General features: G+C 42.2%; 1 protein-coding gene across 1 annotated transcript in view; it reads right to left on the bottom strand.

The window, feature by feature from the left end:
• Positions 1–22,963, bottom strand: part of LOC121626256 (pyruvate carboxylase, mitochondrial-like) — a 268,452-nt gene extending 245,489 nt beyond the window's left edge. The window contains exons 1-7 of the mRNA XM_041964640.1: positions 22,479–22,963; positions 10,685–10,821; positions 8,257–8,350; positions 7,551–7,641; positions 5,683–5,848; positions 4,971–5,116; positions 926–1,043 (exon numbers count right to left, since the gene is read on the bottom strand). Of these exons, the coding sequence (XP_041820574.1) occupies positions 926–1,043; positions 4,971–5,116; positions 5,683–5,848; positions 7,551–7,641; positions 8,257–8,350; positions 10,685–10,821; positions 22,479–22,480 (754 nt within the window). The 5' untranslated portion in view covers positions 22,481–22,963. The remainder of the gene's footprint in view (positions 1–925; positions 1,044–4,970; positions 5,117–5,682; positions 5,849–7,550; positions 7,642–8,256; positions 8,351–10,684; positions 10,822–22,478) is intronic.
• Positions 22,964–23,871: the final 908 nt, after the last annotated feature.

Below are 23,871 nucleotides of genomic sequence, written 5' to 3' on the forward strand. Positions count from 1 at the left end.
TGACTGATGATAGTTGCAGCTCTTGTACGTATATACTAATATCTACTGGCCATGTGACCACTTCACTTTGACATTTGTACTGCGTTTTTGAATATGACAAAGTTGATGACATGTCTGCAATGTTTCTCTTCATTGTGTGGTGACACAATCGACACATATTAATGGGACAATCACAGACTGCGACCAAAAATCTATCAGACCCATCTCACACAGTACGACTGCAAGATCGCTGTTATTGTGCAGCAGTGTTTAGGGGTCTGAAAAGGAGCGAGGACGAATGAAAGGCGAGAGAAAGTGTAGAAGCAGAAGAAAGACTGTGGGAAGACAGAAAAGGCATAAACAACTGGAAAACATTATACTGAAAATGAAGGTGGGAAGCATGGGGAGATGGAGGGCAGGCAAAGACATGGCTTTTAACAGGTAATCCAGAAAAATCACAAAATCCCTGCATGCCCTAAAGAGAGCAATTCATCACAGTGACCACACACACACAAACACACCCACACACCAAGGTAAATACTGAAACATGTACAGATGTAAACACGGGAACACAGAGACAGACATATGCCTGATCACACAGGCACTGACACAAACATGCACGTGAACACGTGCACACACAAATACGCAAACACACTGACAAGCGCAGACATGGTTCCTGTAAGTGTCGGTGTTGAATTTCAGTTCTATAATATTGAGTGGTAGCAGAGTTACATTCGCTATAATAAGAAATAATGGCTGGCGAATTCTCTGCTGGCCAATAAATCTCCTTCAGTCTCATTGTTCATCTGTCTCTCTTCCTCCCTCTGCACTGCAACTGGAGTTCAAGGACCTCTATGCTACTTAATGAACTCTGATCAATTCACATAAACAAAAAACGGACACACAGTTAAAGGCAAGCACAAAGGAAGTCGCAGAGTGCACTTACCAAGAATCTGTACTTCAATGTGCCTCGGCTTTTCAATAAACTTCTCAACAAACAGGGCTCCGTTCCCAAAAGCCGTCAGGGCTTCAGAGTAGGCCCGCTGGTAATTCTCCTCAAGTTCCTGACAAACAGACAAGAAAAATCCATACGTGTCTGAGTTAGTGCTGCTGTTCGAGAAGCAAGTGAGTCACAGCAAAGGATTTGTGTGGTTTTTCAAGAGTTTCGCTGCACAGACTATAATTCTAAGTCCTTTACTGAACCAGTTGAGCTAGTTGTAGTCGGGGTAACTTTTCTTTCCTGTTGTGGTGTACTTTATTTCTCTTTGCCTCGCCTGTCATTCACATGTGATGTGGTGCAGTTTTCGTCGTGCTTTTTATCCTCTCTTTTGACACAACACGTCCTCGGGGAGCCAGATTCTTCGCGACGCCCGAGACGAGGCCGGGGGAGGTCAGGACCGAGCGTGCTCAAGGTCATGACTCAATCTGTGTTTGTCAGTCTGTGACGTGCTGCCGGCCCCATCCGGGCTCCTCTTTTGGGGAAAGACTGAGTCACCCATCGTGCCCCCTTTTTTCCCCTGTGTCTCAGGAGACGATACTGGAGCGAATCCTCAGCTGTCATCTCAGAGTCTTGAGAAAAGATGCAGAGGCAGAGCAGCCAGGTGCTGACTGCAGAAGCAGACGTCATCAGCATCACCAGAAGGGGCTTCTCAGAAAACCAAGCTTTAAAAAGTCTCATTTCTCTGCTCCATTCTCCCACTGTCTGGATTTATGATTGAACACATTTGCAAAGTGCTAACCTAAACACTGCAAATAGAGTCGGTACATAAGTCCTTGGCAAAGTTGAGTGGTGTATCGTAGGTAAGGATCAAAACGGAGATAAAATCGATCGACAGAAAGTAAATCTGCAATTATTGTGGTAATTGATGAACCATTTGAGTCATTTTGCAAGCCACGATGTCCACTTCTCAAAATTTGCTGTTTATCATCGGTTTCTAACATTTTATTCACAAAATGATCAATCGAGAGTATTAATCAGTAATGAAAATACTCAGTTTATTACTTCAATCCCCACTTATCTTCTCAACTATGTGTCTACAATTCTCGGTTTATGGTCAGAAATAATGAATTCCACCACTGTTCAGAGAAATAAACCTACCATATAACAAAAACGGCATTTTCAAAAACATAAGAAGCCACTGACAAGAATGCTTAGAACTCGGACTGAATTATAAGCACTGGGAAAAGGAATTTGAAGTCACACACCTAGCAGAGCTGTCAAATCATTGCTGCACCTCTATTTTTGTAAATGACAGAAAAGACTTTTGAAAGACTCAAAGTTAGCCGAATTCCATTTGTACTCCTTCCACATCAGTTCAACTCGTCTGTCAGCTTTGGCCACTGGAGCTTTGGTACATGCTGCTCTCCTCTTCTCCCACTGTTTGGGAAGGCACGCCACGTCGAACTCTGAGCAAAAATCTGGTGCTTTAATTCCGCCTCGCTTATCAGTAAACATACACATCTCGTCCTACAGTATGTTGAGAATAGTTAGGCGCACTCTGTCGATTCGGCATACAAATGACCCCCGAGCTGGCCTTAATGGAATAAAAAGTCAACCTACGCGTTGTTGCTTGGGGTCCCAACAGTACAGAGAAACCTCTTTACAATTTCCTCACATCATATCAGCTGGAGCCGCTGAGGCCCCCATGACTCGACTGAAGAACTAGAAATGTCAACAACTAATTAATTAGACTGGGGTACAACTACGAAAAGGTCATACTTTCCATTGCTGACTTGTGAGGCTCAATGAGTACAGTACAAAACAACACTGTTATTCCTTGTGTAGATCAGTGAGTAAGGGTATGGAACCGCAAGGCTGACGCTGAACATAGTCATCAAATGTGATGGGTTTCTCTGGGTGAAGGGTCTGGTGAATGTCACAGCCAGTGGGACCCCCACCCCCGACCAATAATAGAACAGTGAAAAGGAAACTGATAACTGAAAGCGTCTCAATTTGCAAATTTAAAAGCATTAGCTGTTAAGACGAAAGAGGATATAAAGAAGTATACTAAAAATCGAAATATTTTACATGAATGAGGTATTTTGGGTAGGAGACTTACATGACATAATTTAATGTGACTTTAAGTTTTTTTTAAAGCCAAAGCAAAGAAATAAAGAACAGTAAATGCTACCAGCCATGAAGGATGAGGAGGTGGCAATGCTCTGTGCAGCTGTGATTCACCACTGATCTCTGCCCTCTTCTGTATGATTGGACAAAAACCAGCTGCTTGCTAAGAAAAGTCTGACATGGTCAAACTTATGAGGCAGAAACTGGGGAGGAAAGCTGTGCACGTTCACATGGCCAGAGACCACAGCCCCCCCTCTCTCCAGTGCCCTCCGCCACTGTTCTGAAACAAAGCCGCTGCCAGGCCTCCATTGACATAAACAGGGGTGACGATGTGCCACTTCCTGCTGTCTATGGGCCTGAAGGAGTTCATTTTCCCTTTGAGACACATATTTTGGATAAAATAATCCACAAAAGGACAATAAACCCCTTCTCATATATTAAACTCCCGGGGACACTTTAAATAATTCTGTTGGTTTTATACCACCATTAATAATGTACAATACTTTGTATTAAAAAAAAGAAAACAGAGCAAAAAAAATCATAATTACGCTGCCACTGAACCATAGCAAGTGAAATAGTATTATTGGCCCTGCTTGGCTCGCTTAGCAATAACAATCAACTGAGGTTAAGAGTGTTTTTCTTGGAGGTTAAAACTCAACATCCATTCTGAATTTTTCACAAGCGTCTCCCAAAACACCACTTACAGTGAGTGAGCAGCTGTTGGCTGTCTATGCTGAAAAGCCTTATGACTATATTTTAAGAGTCTGGACTTATTTAACTGTCTGTAAGCAGCGTGATTATATATTAAACACAGAGAATATTCAACGTAGATGAAACAAACAGAAGCATTGTATTTGCAGACTAGCACCACACTGGTACATTATAAAATTTTGTACATTATGTATAAGATGGCCACTTATACAGTCTGTTTTTAGACTTTGTGCATTTATTGTTGCATTATGAAGTTGAAGTACGTATAAAAAAGGGAAACTAAGTGTGCCTTTATCCTTTGAGCTCTTGTTTGAAGTAGAGGCAGAGGTGATGCATCACATAGGCTTTGACAGCCAGTCATGAAGCTGAAACACTCCATAACCAAGACAAATAACTACATAAAAAAATATGCAGAAGGGTAAAAAGATGTGAAAACTGAAAACTAAAGATGAGGGTATTACTCAAACAGCAAAACAAAATTGTTTACCAGACTTCAGAGCATGCTACCAGATAACTTGAGAGTAACATGACCCAAAAAGTCCAAGTTTTGGTCCACACTTCTCTCCATCAAAGTGCTGTGCGGTCATCACTGTGACAGCCCATCACTGCTATCTGGGATCCCTTAACATGACCGAGAGGAGGAAGATGAGGAGGGTTGTGACAGATTGGTAGATGTAACTCCGCAAAGGGATGCACGATACATGGCTAGTTTCAGGGCACATCGAGCTATTGACGACATTCCTTGAAGGAAAATATTTATTTTCTCAGCGTCAAACCTCCTGATAATATTTATTCATGTAAGGCCATGTATTTTGTATGTTGGGATGTTATTATGTACGGTGCATTGCACAGGTTTCATGGTGATCTTTATCTTGAGATGTTGCATTTGAGAAGTGGACCCTGGAAAGCTACAACATCAAACAACACACCGAAATCACAGAGGCAGTTTCAGTGCACGCACACCAAAACACACAGACTGACTGGCAGCTGGAGAGATAAATGACCGGGTTGTAATTTCCAAGATAGTACACCTTCATTCCAGACAAACGGAAAATTAATGAAAATGAAAACCAAAATTTGTCACGAGGGCCGGCGGGCCATCAAGTTGGGTTTGTTTTTCTCTTTGCCGGACAAGATTTCCGCTGTTAGAGCAAGCTGTTAAATTACATCTCTCACAGAAGTGATCATGTAGAGCAGCGGCTGAAGGGCTCACCTCATACTCTCTGACCACCCTCATGCCGCGACCACCTCCGCCGTAAGCCGCTTTGAAGATTATGGGGAAGCCGTATGTTTGGGCAAACACCTGCGCCTCCTGCAGGCTGGAGATGGGGGAATCTGTTCCTGGGACCACAGGTACACCTGAGACAGGGGATGGGGGTTGAATAAAAGGATACATACGAAAGAAGTGTTTTACTTTTATGAATCCGAATGCTGTATTTTATGGCAACAAAAAAAAAAAATCACTGGAGACTGCCAGGTACTATTAACTTCACACTGCATTTGAGTCTCACAAGGTCAAATTTTGTTTTACAGCAGAAAGATACTGCTTTATGGTGCAAAATAGGAGGAGGGCGCTGTTAAATCCAAATCAATAGACCTTCATCTTTCACAGTCTCTTGCAGTGGCAGATGGAGCAAGTTAAAGGCTGGAAAATGTTCTAAAAATGCTCGTCTCCCACAGTAAAGACAAAATTAATGCTTGGAGAGTAAGAGCCAAAGCAAATGCTTGCAGAGCAATGCCAGGGTGAAAGGTGGAGGGAGGAGGGGGAGTGAGTCATCACCATAACAAGCAAACAGGAGAAACACTATCACCAATAATACGACAGATACTGAAAATCTCTGAACAAAAACACATTACAGCAGGTACTCGTATCTTGACGGCCTCTGAATCTACTGCTCCTCACGTCCAGTCATCTCCTTCCATACCTGCAGTGATGGCCAGGGAACGAGCCTCCACCTTGTCTCCCATCTTGCGGACCGTTTCTGGGGACGGCCCTATAAACATCACCCCAGCGTCCGCGCAGGCCTGGGCAAAGTCTGACCGCTCAGAGAGGAAGCCGTAGCCTGGGTGGATGGCATCCACATTGTTGTCCTGAGAGGCAAGAGAGGGTTAAATCGATTTAAAAACAAAAAAGTGAGCATTGTAACCGTCGGCTACCTCTAAAAGACGCATCCCACTACGAGAAAGAAGCGTGCCCACTCTTCAAAAAGTACTTCACATTTCATTTTAAGTTGGTGCTAAAATATTTGCCAGCGAAACCCAGAGAAAGGAAACACAGTCCAGCTGAGCAACAGGAGTTCTGCTAAATAGGGAGCCACTGCTGGGCCACGGTTAACACTTGGCTGACTTATGGGTGAGGGAAATAAAGAGTCATTGCACACCCTAACCTGCATGCTTCACCACACACTGGCGAGAAAAACAGAGATATATGTATCACTTACGGCAAAGCCACTGTGGGCTAATGACATGTTTTGCTCTCAGTCTTTTAGTTGCAATTGCCTTAATCATCATCTAGTCAATGGACATCAGTAGGAGCCTGAGTAAGTTGACAGGCGTGCATAATTTGAGGGTCAGGGGGAACACACACACCGACACACACACCCACACCCACGGAGAGAGAGAGAGAGAGAGAGAGAGATACAGTAGCTGCAGAGCTTTGACAGATAGAGCCATCTCTGGATCAGTATGTGCCATCTGCTCTTGGATCCGAGGCGGACTATAATTATGGGCTGTCCTGTTGTTAAGGGAGCTGTTACTGGCAGGCCAGGAGAGGCAAGGAGCCACACACACATAAAATGCATAAAGTGCACACACGCAAGCAGGTACAAATCACACACACACTCAGATGCGAATGCAAAGAGGCATGGACAGTGGATGATGATTCACACACACATAGGCGAACGCAACACCCCGCGGCTACACACATTCATGCGAGCAAGATCATACGCTCGTACTTTCACAGTTGTAAGCCAACACACACGTTTTCGCAGAGCTAAAAAGCCACGCTCAGAAGGTGCTGGGACAGAGACGGATGGTTATTTTGGTCACCCAGTAACAGAGTGATACGCAGTGTGAAGAAGAAGCAAAATTACACTGAATGCGAAAGAGTGAGAAAGACACACACACTAAACACACACACACACTACTTTGCTGGCATGGGGTGGATAGGCTCCCAGATAGGCAGACGGATTTTGAGAAATGAGTTGGACGGCGGCGGCTTCCCGACTTGGCTGGCTGACCACATGCCCACGCAGAAAATTATAAACCATGCGAGATTGATCAGAAAAATGATAATGAACAACTGGCAGCGCGTCCTGGAGGGATGGAGGGAGGGTGAGAGGGAGGGAAAGGAAGTTACACAGAACAGATCTGATCTAACACAGAGATAAGTGGAAGAGGGAAGAGGAAGAGAGGAAGAGAGATTGAGAATGATAGTAAAAAGCAGGGAAATGGTCGAGGAGGAAAAGAGGAGGCAAGGAATGATGGCCAAATGGAAGGAAATGGGGAAGGAAGAGGTGCAGACAAGCTGTTTCCATTTCCTTCCCTCCAAATATAGATTTAGGGTGAACAGAAGAGGATAAAAGGGATTTGTCAGTCACTTGTTGGCCTAATTGTATGCCAAAGAAATCCATTAAATTTTGCTGTATCAATTACAACAAGGGACAAGCCTTTCCAAGGTAAGGACGGTTAGCAGGGTTATTCTTTAAGATCAAATGGAATATTGCATAAAACCTACACAGCCTACATAGTCCACAGCCCTTAATACCACTTTTTATACCATCATGGTCTTTACCTTGGCTACTTTGATGATGTCAGGAATGTGCAGGTATGCTGCAACAGGTGGCATGCCTTTTCCAATCAGGTAAGCCTCATCTGCCTTCTGCCTGTGAACACAAGGGCAAAGGATTTACATGAGAGGGATGGAAGGTCGACAGCCAAAGCATACAAAACACACAGGTGTGCAACGGCTCTCGCAGGTATTATAGATTCATGGCAGCATACCCAAACTCCGAGTACAGAGTATGCACCAGTAATTATTCAACTAAAGCCCACTGTAATAACTCAGATTAGTCCTCCAAACAGCCTTTAGGATAAAGAGAATCAGGTGAAAGTACAATCATACAGCAGGATGTATTAGTCAGTGAAAAACATTTAAAAAAAGCAGTGGAATAGAAAACGCTCACAGTGAGGCAAATTAGGATGTCTGTGCATGGAAACTAAGCAGTGTGATTACCCGAATGTTTGTTATGTCAATACAATTATACTTATGTTCCTACTTGATACCAATCGCAAAACAAAGAGCTGGCCCAAAGCGCTGGAGAGGAGAAAAATGCTCCCAAGCTTCCTTTAATTGCGGTTGGCTCTAATCAACTGTGAGCATTTCATGGTCGATACCCAGCAGTGGCAGCCCAGCAGTTCACTAAGACATCTGTCGGTTACGCTTTCTTTATTTAAACCTGTGTGGACCCATTTGGCTCTAATGCAGCAGAGATTAGTACCTGTGCATCTGTCCAGTGTCTTGCTCGGAGTAGACGGCCACCGTTCGAATGCCCAGTTCAGTGCAGGCTCTGAACACACGGATAGCGATCTCACCTGGAAGACAAGAAGACGACGTGAGGGGCGGATGATGAAGAAGGGGGTTATTTTATCAAATTACCAGCCATATTGTCTGTGTTCTGCTTCACTGCATTTTGCCTCTCTAAATGCTGCCCTTCTTCTCCTTCACTTTTATTCTCTTTATTATTTAAATGTGTCCATATTTTTATCTGTGGTTCAGCAGATAGAACGTAGAGGGAGGTTGTACCTGTTTATTTTTATTTTTATTTATATGATTTTATCAGCATCTTGTAGCGTTGGCACTATTTCAGGATGAATGCCTTCACTGAGAGAATAAAATAAACTTTGATTTTTTTAATGTCATAAATAAGATGTGAAAACCAAATCTATCCGGGGTACTTCATCGCATTGTGCAAAAATGTCCAGACACTACCACAAGTCTACTGCTCTTGCTAAAATCTGAGAACACAGTAAAATCTCAGCGTCAGACAACCAAAACACTCCCTGCTTTTAATCTGGCTGTCACTCGAGCCAAATGCTTGTTTTTCAAGCAACACACTTTTTGGGGGAGAAAAGAAAAAAGTTTAGTCACTGAAAACTATCAAGATGTGTTGTTCTTGCTTGAAGGGGCGGACAGCGTCCAAACATTTGAGGAGCATTAAAAAAAGATAAAGAGAGAAAAAAACAAGCAAGAACTAAAGTGAATTTTGGAGGACAACAACAGTGGGAACATGGGAGAGAGAGGAGAGGACAAGGCGGTACGAAAAGCCAGACAGACGAAAAGCAGCAGATTTAACGTGAGAAATGTAGAGAATGAAATGACGAGCACAATGCAAAAAATTGAAAATGGACATAAGACGGATGACCAAGAAGGGGGTCTTAAAGAATTGAGGTATCACAGAAACACAGTCTGGCAAGTTTAAGCATAAGTGACAAATAAGTGGAGAACGAGAAAAGAGAAGCAGTGGAGGGGGTGCAAAGAAAAGGGAAATGAAATCAGGAATGAAAAGACAGCGTGAAAAGGAGCAAAGTCACATGAGGCAAAAAGGAAGACAGCAAGTGGCTCAGAGGAAATCACATCTGACAAGTGCTGAAAAACACAGGGGGTGCAAGGGGAGGAGAGAGGAGGTAAGAGGGGTAGAGGAGAGCAGAAAGGAGAGGAGAATATTAGCGAACGAGCAGAGGAGCAACGGCAAAGTGGAGCTGTGCTTGGTCAAGTGGAATCTGGGTTGATATGATAGGATGGTCCGGTCTCTCTCTTCATCACACACACACACACACACTGAGGCTGAGCACGGTCCGGTGCACCCCACAGTGATGAATGTGATCTAATGCGGTGTTGATATCGCACCACGGCGATGCGGAGGAGAGAGATTGACGGAAAGCCCTGCAATGTGTGTGTGTGTGTGTGTGTGTGAAAATGTGTGGCAGAGACCACAATCTATTTGAATCAAGTTGATGGATTAGAGCAGTTAAATAGAGTCTTTATGGGAGGGCAGACATGAATGTATGCATGCTTATGCTCAATACAGACTTCTGTGCAGCAGGGGGCCTACAGAGAACCACGTGTGTCCAGAATCGAAATTGTGCTCCAAACCCAAGGCACAGATCAATTGGAATTAAAAAAACAAAACAAAACAAAACACTGAACCGAATCAAGCATTTTAAATGTGTCTGCAGGAATGAATAGAATGGGAAGCTCTAAAAGGCAAATCGAGCAAAAGCATGAATGCATTTATTTGTCGCTGAATTTGTCGCACATCACCTGACAGAGTCACACTAATTGCACACTGAGGGCCTCTCTAGACAGCATTAGAATTAACAGCACGGGGTCCGCTGATTACCTGTATTACCAGTGCACGCTAGCGACGATTACGCTGTGTGTCGCAACCATGCTGGTGACCGCTTAGTGTTTGGGAAACTGGGCTTCTCTATAATTATATTTCCATTCTATCTATCCGTCTATCCATCCATCCATCCATCCATCCATATCTGAAGTTGTGAGAACACTGAACCAAATCAAGCATTTTAAATCCCTCGTGTACAGTGAAGACGATGACTGCACTTCCACCTCTGTTTCCAGTATGTTAAGAAGTTTGGTGCTTCTGGGCTGAAACAAACAAAGCTAGCTTAGACAGCCACCCACAGACAATGTGTGCTTAAATATTAGCATGCACTAAGGCAAACTAAATGTTGGCCATTAAATATTAAGAGTCTGTTCTTTTGCCTGGGGAAGATTGTAAATGTCAACTTTTTTTCTTACATTATGAATGAACAGCACTCAACTGTATTTGATTTAATGGTGCTATCTGAATTGCGTGTCTTCTTCAGTGGTGAATTACTACGCCTGGGACGTGGGTGGGCTCTTACCTCTATTGGCCACCATGACTTTCTTGATTGGTCGATACTCGCTCTTCGGGGCAGAGTGGGCAAGGCGGGAGAGAAGACACGCCCTCCTCACAGCCAACAGGCCGAGGCCGCCTCGGACCACAGCGTAACTCAACATCCTAAAAGAAAAAGATAGATGTTCAACTCAACACCACCTGACAGCAATAAGCGAAGGGGAGAGGTGACAACGTGAGACAACATGTGGATCTGAACAGTCATTAAATCTACATCAAACACAAGTTCTGTCCACAACTCATGCTTTCTTACAATACCTATATAGTAACTGTCCATTAAGTTCAGTTTCTCAGGTGAAGAAAGATGCTTTGAGGAAATAAGAGGATGATTATGCTTGAAATTGATTAAACAAGACATTTAAGAGAGATAAATCTACTCAAAACAGCAGGCCCTTTTAAGTTGTTGCCGATGGTTCTACGTGCCTTTCAACACGTCTGGTGTTTTCTCAGAACATTTTAATTGGTTTTGTACTGATATATAGCAGGAATCTTATTCCAGTGATCAAGAAGAAAAAGGTGGATCAAGTGTGAATAATTTGAGACCTGTGACCCTGACTTCTAAGAGGTTCCAAACAGTCTGCTGAAAAATCAAAGACCACCTGTGGTTGGCAGCTTGCTTGTATGATGCCTGAGAGTATAGATGTTATCCTATTAGAGAAAATATCTTCCTAGCTTAGGGCTGTTATAGTGGTCACTCTATTACAATATAATTTTAGTCCTAAAATAAATATATAAAGACAAGACTTTGGTAAGACACTGAAAAGATGGTAGTCAATTTTTCTAAAAGCAAATATGCAGATCACTTGATGATAAAGGGGATATTAAGAAGTCATCTTTACTAAAGAAAATCCCCACAGATCTCATGTCTACAAATTCAACATACATTCATATTGTTTAAAGACTCTTAGGAATGAGTTAAAGCTAATCATGTTTATCAAATTGAGTATATGGACCTACTAACTGTATGCTGGGAGGGGGTAACAATTACAGTTAACTGATAAAGAGTGGACAGAAAGGTCTGACAGCCTCATGCAGAATCATACACAAAACATCTTCCCAGAAAGAGGCGTCAGATTTCCATAAAAGGACGGTATGAGTTCAGACAGCCAATCAGCTGCTGTTCTTCTCCCCAGCTGCCAATCAGCTGCAGGTGTGACTAATTTAAGACAATGAATTCCTGCTGTGTTTAAACAATAAAGCCACAAATTATCTTTTTCCTATGCCACAAAATTCAGATACAAATCACGCAAACTATGATTGCGCCATACAAACTGCTCTCATTAGTCCCATTCAGAGATTTAATTACAGGAAACTTGCTGATATTCATCTTTGTGGACAAACCAATCTTGTCCACAAGCAGCGGCAAAAAGGGTGTTTAAGTGGGACAGCCGTTGAATTCATATTAAGTACTGAGGAACAAGATGAAGTTTATCTGAAAGTCACTGTTATTCAAGCTGTGATGGTGCTGCCCCTAAACACTTAATTACTAAACCAAAGCACCCTATTACCAAACACACACACAAACAAAACCACATATAAATAGCACAGGTACACAAAGGTATCCATGAACACATATACACGTACATTGAAGACATCTACCTCCTCAGCTAGTGTCTCACTCAGTGGGGAAAGTGGCAGCTTTATTGGTGGGAGCTCTTTGATAATGAGCCTGAGACTACAGAGGACGCTTCTTCTTCTGGTCTGACTACAAGGCTGCACCTCACCAACAGTCCTTTGCTGCCACACTGTGGTCAAACAACAGAGATGCAGTCAGTGGAGACTCATCTGACAAAGTGGCACTCCTTGGAAATGCCAAAATAACGAATTAAACAATCATATCGTAAATTATACTTAATATATTTGGCTTTTGCTACACTTCATGACTCAAGGAGCACATTGACAAAATCTTCTCCTTCATGGTAATATAGGCCCAGTCAGAAAATTGTGAATCACTTCCTGTTTGTTACCTGTGGCTGCAGGGTTTCATTTTAAGGCGATTTAATGAACTGCTGTGTTGTCTACTGTTCAGTGCAAACAGTCACTAAATCTAACCATTACAATGGCATACACGATGGCTGATCAAGTTAACAGTACAGCTCAGTTCACCTGGATGAAGTGGATTGTCTACTTTGATTCAGTGCATGCTGGGACAGTCTTCAGCCTATCCCATCATGCACTGGGTGAGAGGCAGAGCAACACTGTGGACAAGCATTAGGATCTTAGGTCTAATTAGAATGAATTACACAAATAAATTAAACAAGTCAAACTCATTTAGTTACATAAACCTCAAAAATGTCTCCTCCAGACTTCCTATACAGAGACAACTTTTTTCAGTGATCATATCATTATGTGTGACTTGGTAAAGGAGCGAATTAATGAGGAATTTAGCATAAAGAAGTGGATTAAAATTCAGTGAATGAATGCTTTCTGACTCAGTGCCTTGAGACTTGGAAGCTCAGGCTGAAACAGTAGACGGTACCTACACAAAAGCAACAGCGGCGCACTATGACACAGATACAGTTTCCTGAGGCCTGAATACGAAAAAGAGACAACAGCGGACCAGAGAGGAACAGGACAAATGAACCAGGCAGACGAGCAAAAACAGGTCAAATATTATCGGTGTCCTGCATCAACCTTATCTCTCCAATACAACTTCTTACCAGAGAAGCATATTTATTATAAACTAGGTGATACATACTCAATTGATTTTTGTAAAAATCAGCTTATTCCAAATCTGATGCAGCAACACGTTTCAAACAAGTTAGGACAGGAGCAACAAAAGACTGGGAAAGATGTGGAACGCTCCAAAAACACCTGTTTGGAACATTCCACAGGTAAACAGGTTGTTTGGTAACAGGTGATAGTATCATGATTGGGTATGAAAGGAGCATCCTCGAAAGGCTGGGGCGTCACAAGCGAGGATGGAGCGAGGTTCACCACTCTGTGAAACACATCATTATGCAAAGGATATTATTACAACACTTACCGCTGTAGGTAAACACAGTTTGTTTGGAAGTGATCTCATTCTGTTTTTGTTGAAATTTTACTCAGTGTCCCAACTTTTTTAGAATCTGAGTTGTACAATCAAGCCAAACAAATGTGTTGCTGAGTGTCAAATTTTCAGTTTCTCAAAGGTGATATTTTGAAGAAATATGACAAAGTATGTAACAAAGGCAGACCAACGCGCATTTATTTATGTACAGAAAATTATATTAAAATACTACCAGCCAGTAGCCTAATGATGGAATCTACCAGACACTGTGGCCGGCAGTGGAAACTTGCTGACTCAAAACAGTGCACGGTAACGAATCTCAACCCACGTGCTAAGTTTTAAACTATCATGACTAAAAATGCACCCAAAATCTGTCACTCTCTCATTTCAAGATATCACTTTTTTTTTTTCAATACCATTATTCAACAGCTTTAACAGTGTAGCTCACAACCCTCTTCCTTCCTTTCTTCCTGTCTCCCTGCACTGACGGATGGAACCAACAATAAAATGTGCAACGGCAAGTGGCTCACCGGTAGTACGCCTCGCATTGCCAAAACGCAATGAGGCAAAGTCAAGGCCAAATTGCGGCATGAAAGGAATGTGAAATGGTGTGGACACTCAAGCTGTGGCAACACAACTTGAGGGTAGTATTGGTACCGCGCCTCCGCGTCATATTGCCGGTTTGACTCCTTTTTCTGCCTCTGGCGAATGCCTCAGAGATAAAGCTGTTCTTTATCAGGACTAAACAAGAGGCAGAAAACAGAAAAGAAAGGAATAAATATTTAGGGTGTGGGGCTTCATTTTTATAACCTACTCCTAAAGAAGTCCTGACAGCTGACAGAAACCTGAACACATTCTGAAAATCTTCACCAACAGCTGGTGAAAATAAACCTTTTGATTCGTACTTTAATAAAATGTTAGTTCAGAGGTGGACACTGACATTTGTGAAAAAAGAAGAAAACATACTTGATGAATAGACACGTATGTTGGCTTTCACACTGATGGAAACATTGCTCATTATAGCACATAAAATAAAATATTCGTCCAACAAAATCAAGCGTTACGTGAGTGAAAATGCAGTTTAACTTAGACGGCTCTGACGGATGAAGCAGGAATGTATTTTATCATGCACAACACTGGAGTGGCACAATGTACAGTCATCAGTAAAAGAAAGGAGTGATGCTGCCATCAATATCCACCTTATTACACTCTTTCCTGACTGCAAACCCAACTACAAGAGCTTGATCGATCAATGTCCTCTACTCACGATAGGCAATCTGATCGGTTTCCAGCTCTGAGCTGCATCTGTGTATGTTGACCAACAGACCAAGTCCTGTCAATTATCACTATGTTTTCGGTCGCTCTGTCTGATTGTTGTGTAGGTGTCACTGTTATTGTGTCCACTGTATTTTCAAGGGGAAAACAGGGGAAAGAGTTACTTCTATCAACAGTGACAGAAAATCCAAGTCAGCCACATAACTTTCCTTGTTTTGTTTTTTTTTTCCTCCCACAACTCGAACAAATCTCTTTCAGATGGATTACGAGGCTTACACCGAGATCACTTTTGTCCAGAGGCTTGTAAACTAAGTCAGCATACTCATGTGATCGGGGTGTTACAATACATCAGATCAAGCCGTAATGATTACACATGAGAGAGACTGACGCCAGACACATTTTAAAAAAGCTTGACAGTGAATGAATGTCTCAGGTTGGTAATGTTTTCATGCTTCACAGTGAGCTACGCTGTCATTACTGGTGCTTCATTTTGGTATAATCAGGAAAGCTTGTTGCATACTGTGTGCTTCATATCTCCCATTTCAGGGATTTTTTATACGACTTTGGAAAGGCATCGATCTCACTGATCAGTTTTATCACAGATCAGGTCAATACTCTGTGTCAGCTGATCGGGAAGTACTTATTCTACATCTATGTTACTCTTTGTAATGAATGAGTGCTGTTTGAAGATTCCTGTCTAGAATTCCTATCAAAAAGGAACAGAATTATGACAAACCCTTTGCATTAATATTTCTAAAATAGCATGTGTCTGATATGTAAAAGCTAGAACCTTTTGCCAAAGTTTCCTTTGGTCTTTTTAACAGACCTTTCAGGAGGTCATCACTGTGGCACAGGAATGTGACCTTTGCCCTTAACTGAAAACAACCACACTGGATAGTGGGGTTGTCTTCTTGTCTCCCTATATGAACAATCCACCTCGCTTCAAATCAGCCCATTCAATCAGTAACTGATTTCACATGATACCACGAGATACCGACATATCTTCTCAGAGAGTTGTGAGCACTGCAGCTCCCTCTGCTTCCCAGGCAACTCACACAACTCAAACCAGGGGGCAGAAATCTCCGGTTCAGTGGTGACAAACATTTGTAGTGTCAACTCAGCTGGGCAAAATGCATTAGGAGATGCTGCGTTTTGGTAGTTGAGGCACATTTAATGCTACCAGCTTCTCTCCAGTCATCAATATGTACATCTCTTGACACCAGGGCTGTACCGAATGTCTTTTTTTTTTTTTTACATTTAAAGCTTCTATTCAGTTTTTTAAATCAAGCTAGGATGAATGTCTGTCATCTTGTTTTATGACTTTATCACCCTAAGAAAAAACAAAACAAAATTATAGTTTGACAGTCAAGCTGGAATGTAGATGTTTTAGGCCAAATGTACTCCATGACCTTCCCTCCCTCCCTCTCTCTCTCGCTGTTGTCGTCTCTCTAAACCACACACACACAAACACACAGGGGCGCAAACAAGCATAAGCACGACTCAAAAGTTTCTGAATAACCAAAACTGTCTAACCACACAGCCAAATCATGACAAGCACGCACTGCCGCATGAACGCCTCACACCCCCCTCTGTCCAAAGTTAAAGGCTGCAGACCACTGAGAGCAACCGGCGTGTGTTTGGTGGCTTCAAAGAACTGCGGTGACTTCTGGTTCACACATTAACTTCTCTGAGAACAAAGTTCTGCTCTGTTTTGACGCACACAGCCTGTGATATTGTGACACACAAACACACATAACTAGCATTAACTTTGCCCTAATTGATAGTGATGGATTGACAGTGGGGCAAATACATACACGTTTATCTGCCAGCACTTGTGCAATAGCCGATAATCTACCCTTTCATCTTTTACAGCATACGCCTAATTCACTCAGAGCTCTCTGAACAAGCCCTGATGTTCTGTGAGATCACCTTAAAGACTATCCCTGTTTCTATGGGTGTGTAATTGGTGACATTAACTGTGTGTAATGGGTGCAGTACACACTTCCCAAAACACAGGCGAGAAGTTGAGGATAAATTAAATAAAGTAGTCTCTTCCCTATTTTAGCAGGACTGTATTTACCACAAGAGTTAGGAAGCACACCAGCTTTCTAGAGCTTCGTCTGTCACTTTCAACTTAATTCCTGGGATATTGCACATTCCTTGGTGGAGTTCATCACTAAAACTACGACTAGGAGAGAAAACATATCACTATCACCATCATTATAGTTCGAAGAATACCAATGATATATATTATTACATTCAATTAGTTATTCTTAATTTCTTACTTTATCTATGAGGCCTGGATGACATGCTTATCTCCCAATTTGATCTCGATATTATGATTTATTGCAATTTTTGTTTGCTTTTGAACACTAGACCATAAGAAAAGTTTGAATCATGAACTTCTAGAGACTGTATATCATGAGTCATGTTTCCAAAAACAACAAGACATCACATGTCAGTCAGTCGGTTATATTTCAGCAGCATCACTGCTATACTGGACATGAAACTGGAAATTAAAATACTTTTTGAAAGAAACTGCAACATTTAGCTGTCCCTGCTCATCAAGCTAGTGCCATGAGAGACTTTAAATTAACATCCTTCACAACCTTGGACTTGACTGCATATAAAATTGGTAAATGAAATGCACAATCTAATGAATGTACAATGGAATGAGTAAACAATATATACTTTTAAATGCAGCATTCCTGCTCGTCCTGCTAGAGCTATACGAATAATTTAAAAAAAAAACAGAAAACATAAATATAGCATAAATGTGCTGCCCTCTCCTGGCACACAATGCATTTTTTTAACCCACCAGGAACTTTGAGTTTTGACCCTTTGAGGTTGCTGTAGCTCATCATTGTGTTGTGTTTCAGATGCAGATCAGCAGACTCAGTTAGCAATATGAAGTCAGCAGCTAGTCGTTCGGTTCCACAGAACATAGGAAATACATGCCTGTAAGTATGAGCACACATGCCGTTATGCTAAGCATGTGAAGTAAAATAGATTGTTTGTTAAGATAATATAAACAAGATGCTAATTTCCCTGAATGGCATTTAATGGTAATACAAATAAATATGCGTTGATGGTAATTCCTATTAGGTCTTTATCAATTCAGGAAATATTGATTCACAATCTGTAAAATACAAATCATGATACTTGCATGCCTCGCAAACATTCACTCACGCTGAATCACACGCAGATCTTTCATGTTAGACTGGCTCTTCAATGTACAAAGCCTCTCAGCATCCAAATGATTCCTGAGCAAGACCTTTGTCATTTGATGTGGAGGGAGAGTGAAGAATGGAAAGTGTTAGCATTCATCCACACTTCCTCACTTCCTTCCTCACGCCCTCCCTCCTTCCACCTCAGACGTCCCTGACCTGATAGGTAGAACGTATGACTCTGTGTGTGTGTTTGTGTGTGTGTGTGTGTGTGTGTGTGTGTGTGTGTGTGTGTGTGTGTGTGTGTGTGTGTGTGTGTGTGTGTGCAAATAGATCATGGCTCTTCAAACAGAGCATGTCATATTTTCAGAATGGTTCCATTAAAGGTTTACCCTTTATCTAAATGTACACAAACCAGTAAGAAGGCTCTACTGGTAATGACAGAGGTCAAAGATCAGCTTGTGTCCTCAAATCATTTTCTTAAAGCTCCTATTCATGGTCCTGAAGTCAGAACTTCAAGACCATATAATCATAGGCTGAGAGAATAACACTAACAGACTGTTGGCTACCACAAAACTATCATCCCTGCATAAATTAATGCAGGAATGAGATTGAGGTTGCAACGTGTAAGATCAGCTGTGTCAGAGCAGCAAGCAACAGTTAAGGATGAGATTTAGAAAGGTCCTAATTATTAACAGCAACACGTGCATCAACAGCACGAACAAGGGTACTGAGGCTGACTGTGTGTAGACAAAACAGATGCTTGTGGTGAGACTAAAAAGTGCGTATGGTGCCAGAAAGGTTAGAAAATTTAGCTTGTGGAAAGGCAGATCATGAGTCTGGGGAAATAAGAGGCAAATAACAAATCCTCTGCCCTTTAACGGGACCTGGAAGAGGACCCTTGAGCAAGATATAAATGTCAACAAACATAAAACTACTTGCATTAGTATATGATAAAGTACAATTTGTGGTACATTGACAGGATTATTAGAGCCAAAGGAAGCTGCAACATTTTGCTCTTGCTGTTCGCCGTCAGCCTCTTTACCAGCTGTGTCAACAAGATGCTCCAGCCTCCTGCGCCTTTAGGATATAATATGTCGGAAAATCACCAGATTTCTTACATAATGCTGAAATAATTGGTGTATGTGTAAGTGCAACAGCAGGACATTATTTAACTGGTCATCCTTCTGATGGTCTATCACAGACTATCAAGGACAATTTGAGCTTTTACGTGTTACAGATTCTCCCCTAAAGAAACATCTTCATATGTTGTGTCTGCTTGTGACAAAGGAAAGGAACAAAGGAACAAAAGAACAAAATCACAAAGAACATTCTTGGGGAACTGGGAGCTGAAACTGGCTTACAGGCTGCATTCTGCTAAACCTTTACAAAAAGGAAAACTTGGCTACTAGATACTCTAAAAGTCCCTTTTTGCACAAAATGCTTGCTTAAGATTCTACCTGATTAAGAACCTGTTTGTAAAAACTTTTCTTTTTATAACCAGAGATTACCAAGAGGGGCTCAAAGACTCAAACATTCCTGTGTGCAAATGTGGATGAGGGGCTGCTGAGAGCATGAAAGCTTCACGAGGGACATGGTGATACCCTTTACTAGACCCTCTTTGACCACACTAACCCTCGAGGGAAGAAGCAGATTCCAGATAATGCTGACGCTGAGCGTTGCATGCATGGTGTCATGATTCTACTGAGCACCTGCTAATCACAGCTGGTTGAGTCTTTCATGAACCATATCATGAGTCAGTGCTTTGAGGCCCAGTGAAGGAACACCTCCTAAATCTGATGCAATTCCTGTTCAAATGGGACAACAAGCTGGGACATAACACGGAGAGGGTCCAGCGTAAACCAAAGGAATATACTAGAAGTTGGGGGAGAAAGGAATGTATTAAGTGATGGGTGGAGTAGAGGAGCCGCTTAATTGAACATTTAATTGGCTGCTTTAATAGGTTAGAAGTTTTATTTATACCTACAAGCATAACAAGATGGAACTTATTACTTTATTACTTCAGCAAAGGTGCAATAAAGAAGACCAAAACAATCTTTATGTCATCGTCTTCAGACGGTGATTTGATGAATGAGCGTGTCTGGGACACTGCTAGCTCATTCTCACCACAGGTAGCCCTGTCTCCGTTCACTTGCCTCCCAGTCTGACAGAATGCACTGTAACTCCTTCAACACACATCACAGCTGTTTGCTGGATGATGCCCTGGCAGTAACAAAAGGAGAGAGTTCGGTGGTTCCCAGGAAGCACAAATAAGCTAATTTTCCATTCTTTATCTCTTGGGAACCCTAACAACAGGTCATGACCCCAATTAGCTGACAGCAATGAGGGACTGAAAAATGCTGAGACAAGTTTGCACCAGTTCATACTGAAATGCACAACTGCAGTCTTTTTAATTTATTGTATTTTCAAAACGTCCGTTGTGCAGGTAAGGAAATAGGTATGTTTTCATTAGCATAGGTTTTAAGACACACTGAAGCGCTGTGTAATTCAAAAAAAGTTGTCTTGACATGATAAAAGATGTATTTACTTTGAAAAGCAAAGCAAATGTGCAACAACCCAAGCCGAAAACAAAGACACGGTTACACAGACGCATGCATTTTGTAAGCACAGACATAAGAGGCAGCACATTTGCTGTGGCACACACTGAGAGACACACTCTCCCACTTTTGATGCAAAACACTCGAGTTCAAAGTGATCTCTCTGCATTCCTCCAACGACTAGGACTTAATCTATCCTAAAAAGCATGCAAACTGACTTTGAAACTTTCAAGAAATAAAGTTTAAAAGGCTTGCCTCCAAAAACCCAAAAAGCCTTGCTTGTGGCGATATAATATCCTCCGACCATCCCCGGCCTCCCTGCATCCTACCAGATACAGACTAAAGGGTCCAAAGTGTCAGTATAGCACACTTAAAAAACTACTGATGATAGAAACACCAAAAGTACTGCCTACTGATGAAGTCCAACGTCTAAATGTGTGTGGGGTATATGATAAATCAAAAGGGGCTACAATAACTAATTTTGAGTAAAACTACAAATGTCTTCTTTAGAGATTTACAAGGTAGACTGTGTGTCATTGTCAAAAAACTGTGTCTCAGTTGCCTTGAACATTTTCAGTCTATTACCTTGGCATTATTGTGACAAGTAATAACATCAAGTTGAATGAGTGACTGGCACATGTCCATCAAACACACAAGGCCACTACAGTCACCTGAAGCGGCCTCAGACAGAAAAACAGGCCGAAAAGCATATCTGATGACATCCCTGCAAGAGGATTTACTACAGGTTTAGCTTATGACTTGTGGCGGTAACTGTTTGATTGCTGCACAGCTCCCACTGTGCTTCCCGGAGATCTGGGATGGGGCAGCTGTTACGCATGTACCTCTGTTTGAAACAGAGTAAAGGTTGCTTTGAGATGATGAACACGCTGTTCAGGCAAATGATTCTGACACAGCCGATACACATGTACGGGTTCAAAGGTGAAAGAGCAGTGACCAAACCTCTGCAACACAGAAAATCAGTGAGAAAAATCAGGTCAACACACACACACACACACACACACACACACACACACACACACACACACACACACACACACACAGGTGAAGACAGAGGATAACAAGCATGTTATGCAATCTACAAGTTCCAACATGTAAACATTTATTCCCTTCCAACATACTATAAGCTCAATGGGAAATGTAGTCCTGACTGCAGCCCCTGCTACTTTTTAAAATACCATATATTCCCATATAAATACCTCCATCCGGTAAAGGAGCCACAGGACAGTTTTTTAGTTTACCTCACCACCCATTCTACAGATGAGGAAGAAAAAGTGGGCAACCTGTGGCAATAAAATTTACTGCTGCACGTTATGTCATGAAGTCAACTCACGCTACTACAAAACTCCATTGAAGAAGCTGCTAATTTAGCGTGAGCATTGCAACAGCCTCAGAGTACTGTGATGTCACTTTGCTAGCTGCTGGTATGAGGAGTTAAAGTTTCCGTGTGCACATTTCGGCTAAAAAAAAAAAGAAGGAGAAGAAATAAGGAAAAAGGATTAGCCATGTGTACTTGAAAAGTACAGAAAGTGCTATTTACTTTCTAAACAAGTTTTCAATGCGGAGTTTGGTTCACTCGAAACATCTGTTACCACGTTGACGGGAAGACACATGCCAAGTACGGCTCACACATGTAGCCGTTCAGACACACCATGAAAGGGGAAACGGTATAAGTCAAACACACTCAGTGACTGTCACAAACACACAAGACTCATTCATACTCGGACACACGCGTTTCCCATCAGTACTCACATGCTGCTGCTCTGCCGGTGTCAGTAAATGCTGTGAATCCGCTGTCAGGTAACCGGACACCGAGTGTAAACAGTCGACTATCAAGAGTGTGTTTATGTGGGTGCGTTTGTTTTTTTGCTTGCTAACCTCACGCGCACAGTCACAGACACACTGCTAGTCGGAAGAGGAGTGAGATGTTAGGGGGGCTTATCCACATACACACACGTACATACACACGCGGGCGCACGCGCACACACAGGTACACACAGAGTGACTTCGGGACGGCCGAGCGGGCGTTTGAAGCGTCGACACACGCTGTCACACACGCACACACACACGCCCGCGCACACACTTGCTCAGTCCCTCATATGTAGCAAAGGCGCTAGGACTCTGAAGCTAGTTGCTAACTGTCTACTATGGCTAACTTAGCTAGCAGCTGGCACCGTCCGTCTCCGTCTGGCGGATATAGGAGTCTGCTACTGCGCCTGCCTCCTACTCCCTGTTAATCTCTCTCTCTCTCTCTCCCTCTCTCTCCCCCTCTCTCTCTCTCTCTCTCCATAAGCTTTCATCCCTCTCTTTGACATGACGCAACCAGCCACGCCCCCTCTGCTCTCAGCCAATCACAGCAGACGACATGACAGCACGCAGCGAGCGGCACCATTTAAAGAGCTCGAGACAAAGGTCACCCCCATTGTAACATTACATATATATAGGTAATGTATACATGCCATAAAAGTGTTATGAAGAGGATGAAACGCTGAAGGACAGTTTCCCTCATTGTTGCAAAGCTTTACAGGCCTATAACTAAGTGTTCTTTCTCATTATTTCACAACACTTAATTGGACCTTTTTCACAGGCAGGCATTTTGACTTGTCAAAATAGGAAAAGCACAGGTGATGATGACTTAACGATGGTTCTGTTCTGTTCAAGTGTCCCGGCATGTACAGTGCAAGGGCCCTGAAACCAAAGCTATGAAGTGTAATCATTAATTTTAATATTACAACTGCAATTTCTATGCATGTGTCCAAATGGCTTCAGAGAAAAGAAATTGTCAGGACAAAGTCTGCTTTAGCATGAAAAAGGAGAGACATAAAACACATGTTTGCAAAATGAGCCACATTTGCTTTGGCTTACTGGTCCATTTACCTGCACCAAATGGCAGAAAGACACAGTTAGCAACTAGCAGCTGAACTAGCGGCACACTTAGCAGCTAAAGAGCTAAATATTTTCCTCACTAGTTACTGGAAATCAAAACAGAGCTAAAAGTGTAGTGAATACTGGACTTAAATTTGTCAGGGGGCCAGAAACACAAGTCCAAAGGAATTCTAATGTTGTTCTGTATGTGCTGGATGTGTAAATAGGCAACTATTTGCTAACAAATTCACTGTATCAACTGAAAAGTTTTTTCTGAGAC

The sequence above is a fragment of the Chelmon rostratus genome, chromosome 23 (assembly GCF_017976325.1).
Source record: "Chelmon rostratus isolate fCheRos1 chromosome 23, fCheRos1.pri, whole genome shotgun sequence".
NCBI classification, from domain to species: Eukaryota; Metazoa; Chordata; class Actinopteri; order Chaetodontiformes; family Chaetodontidae; genus Chelmon; species Chelmon rostratus.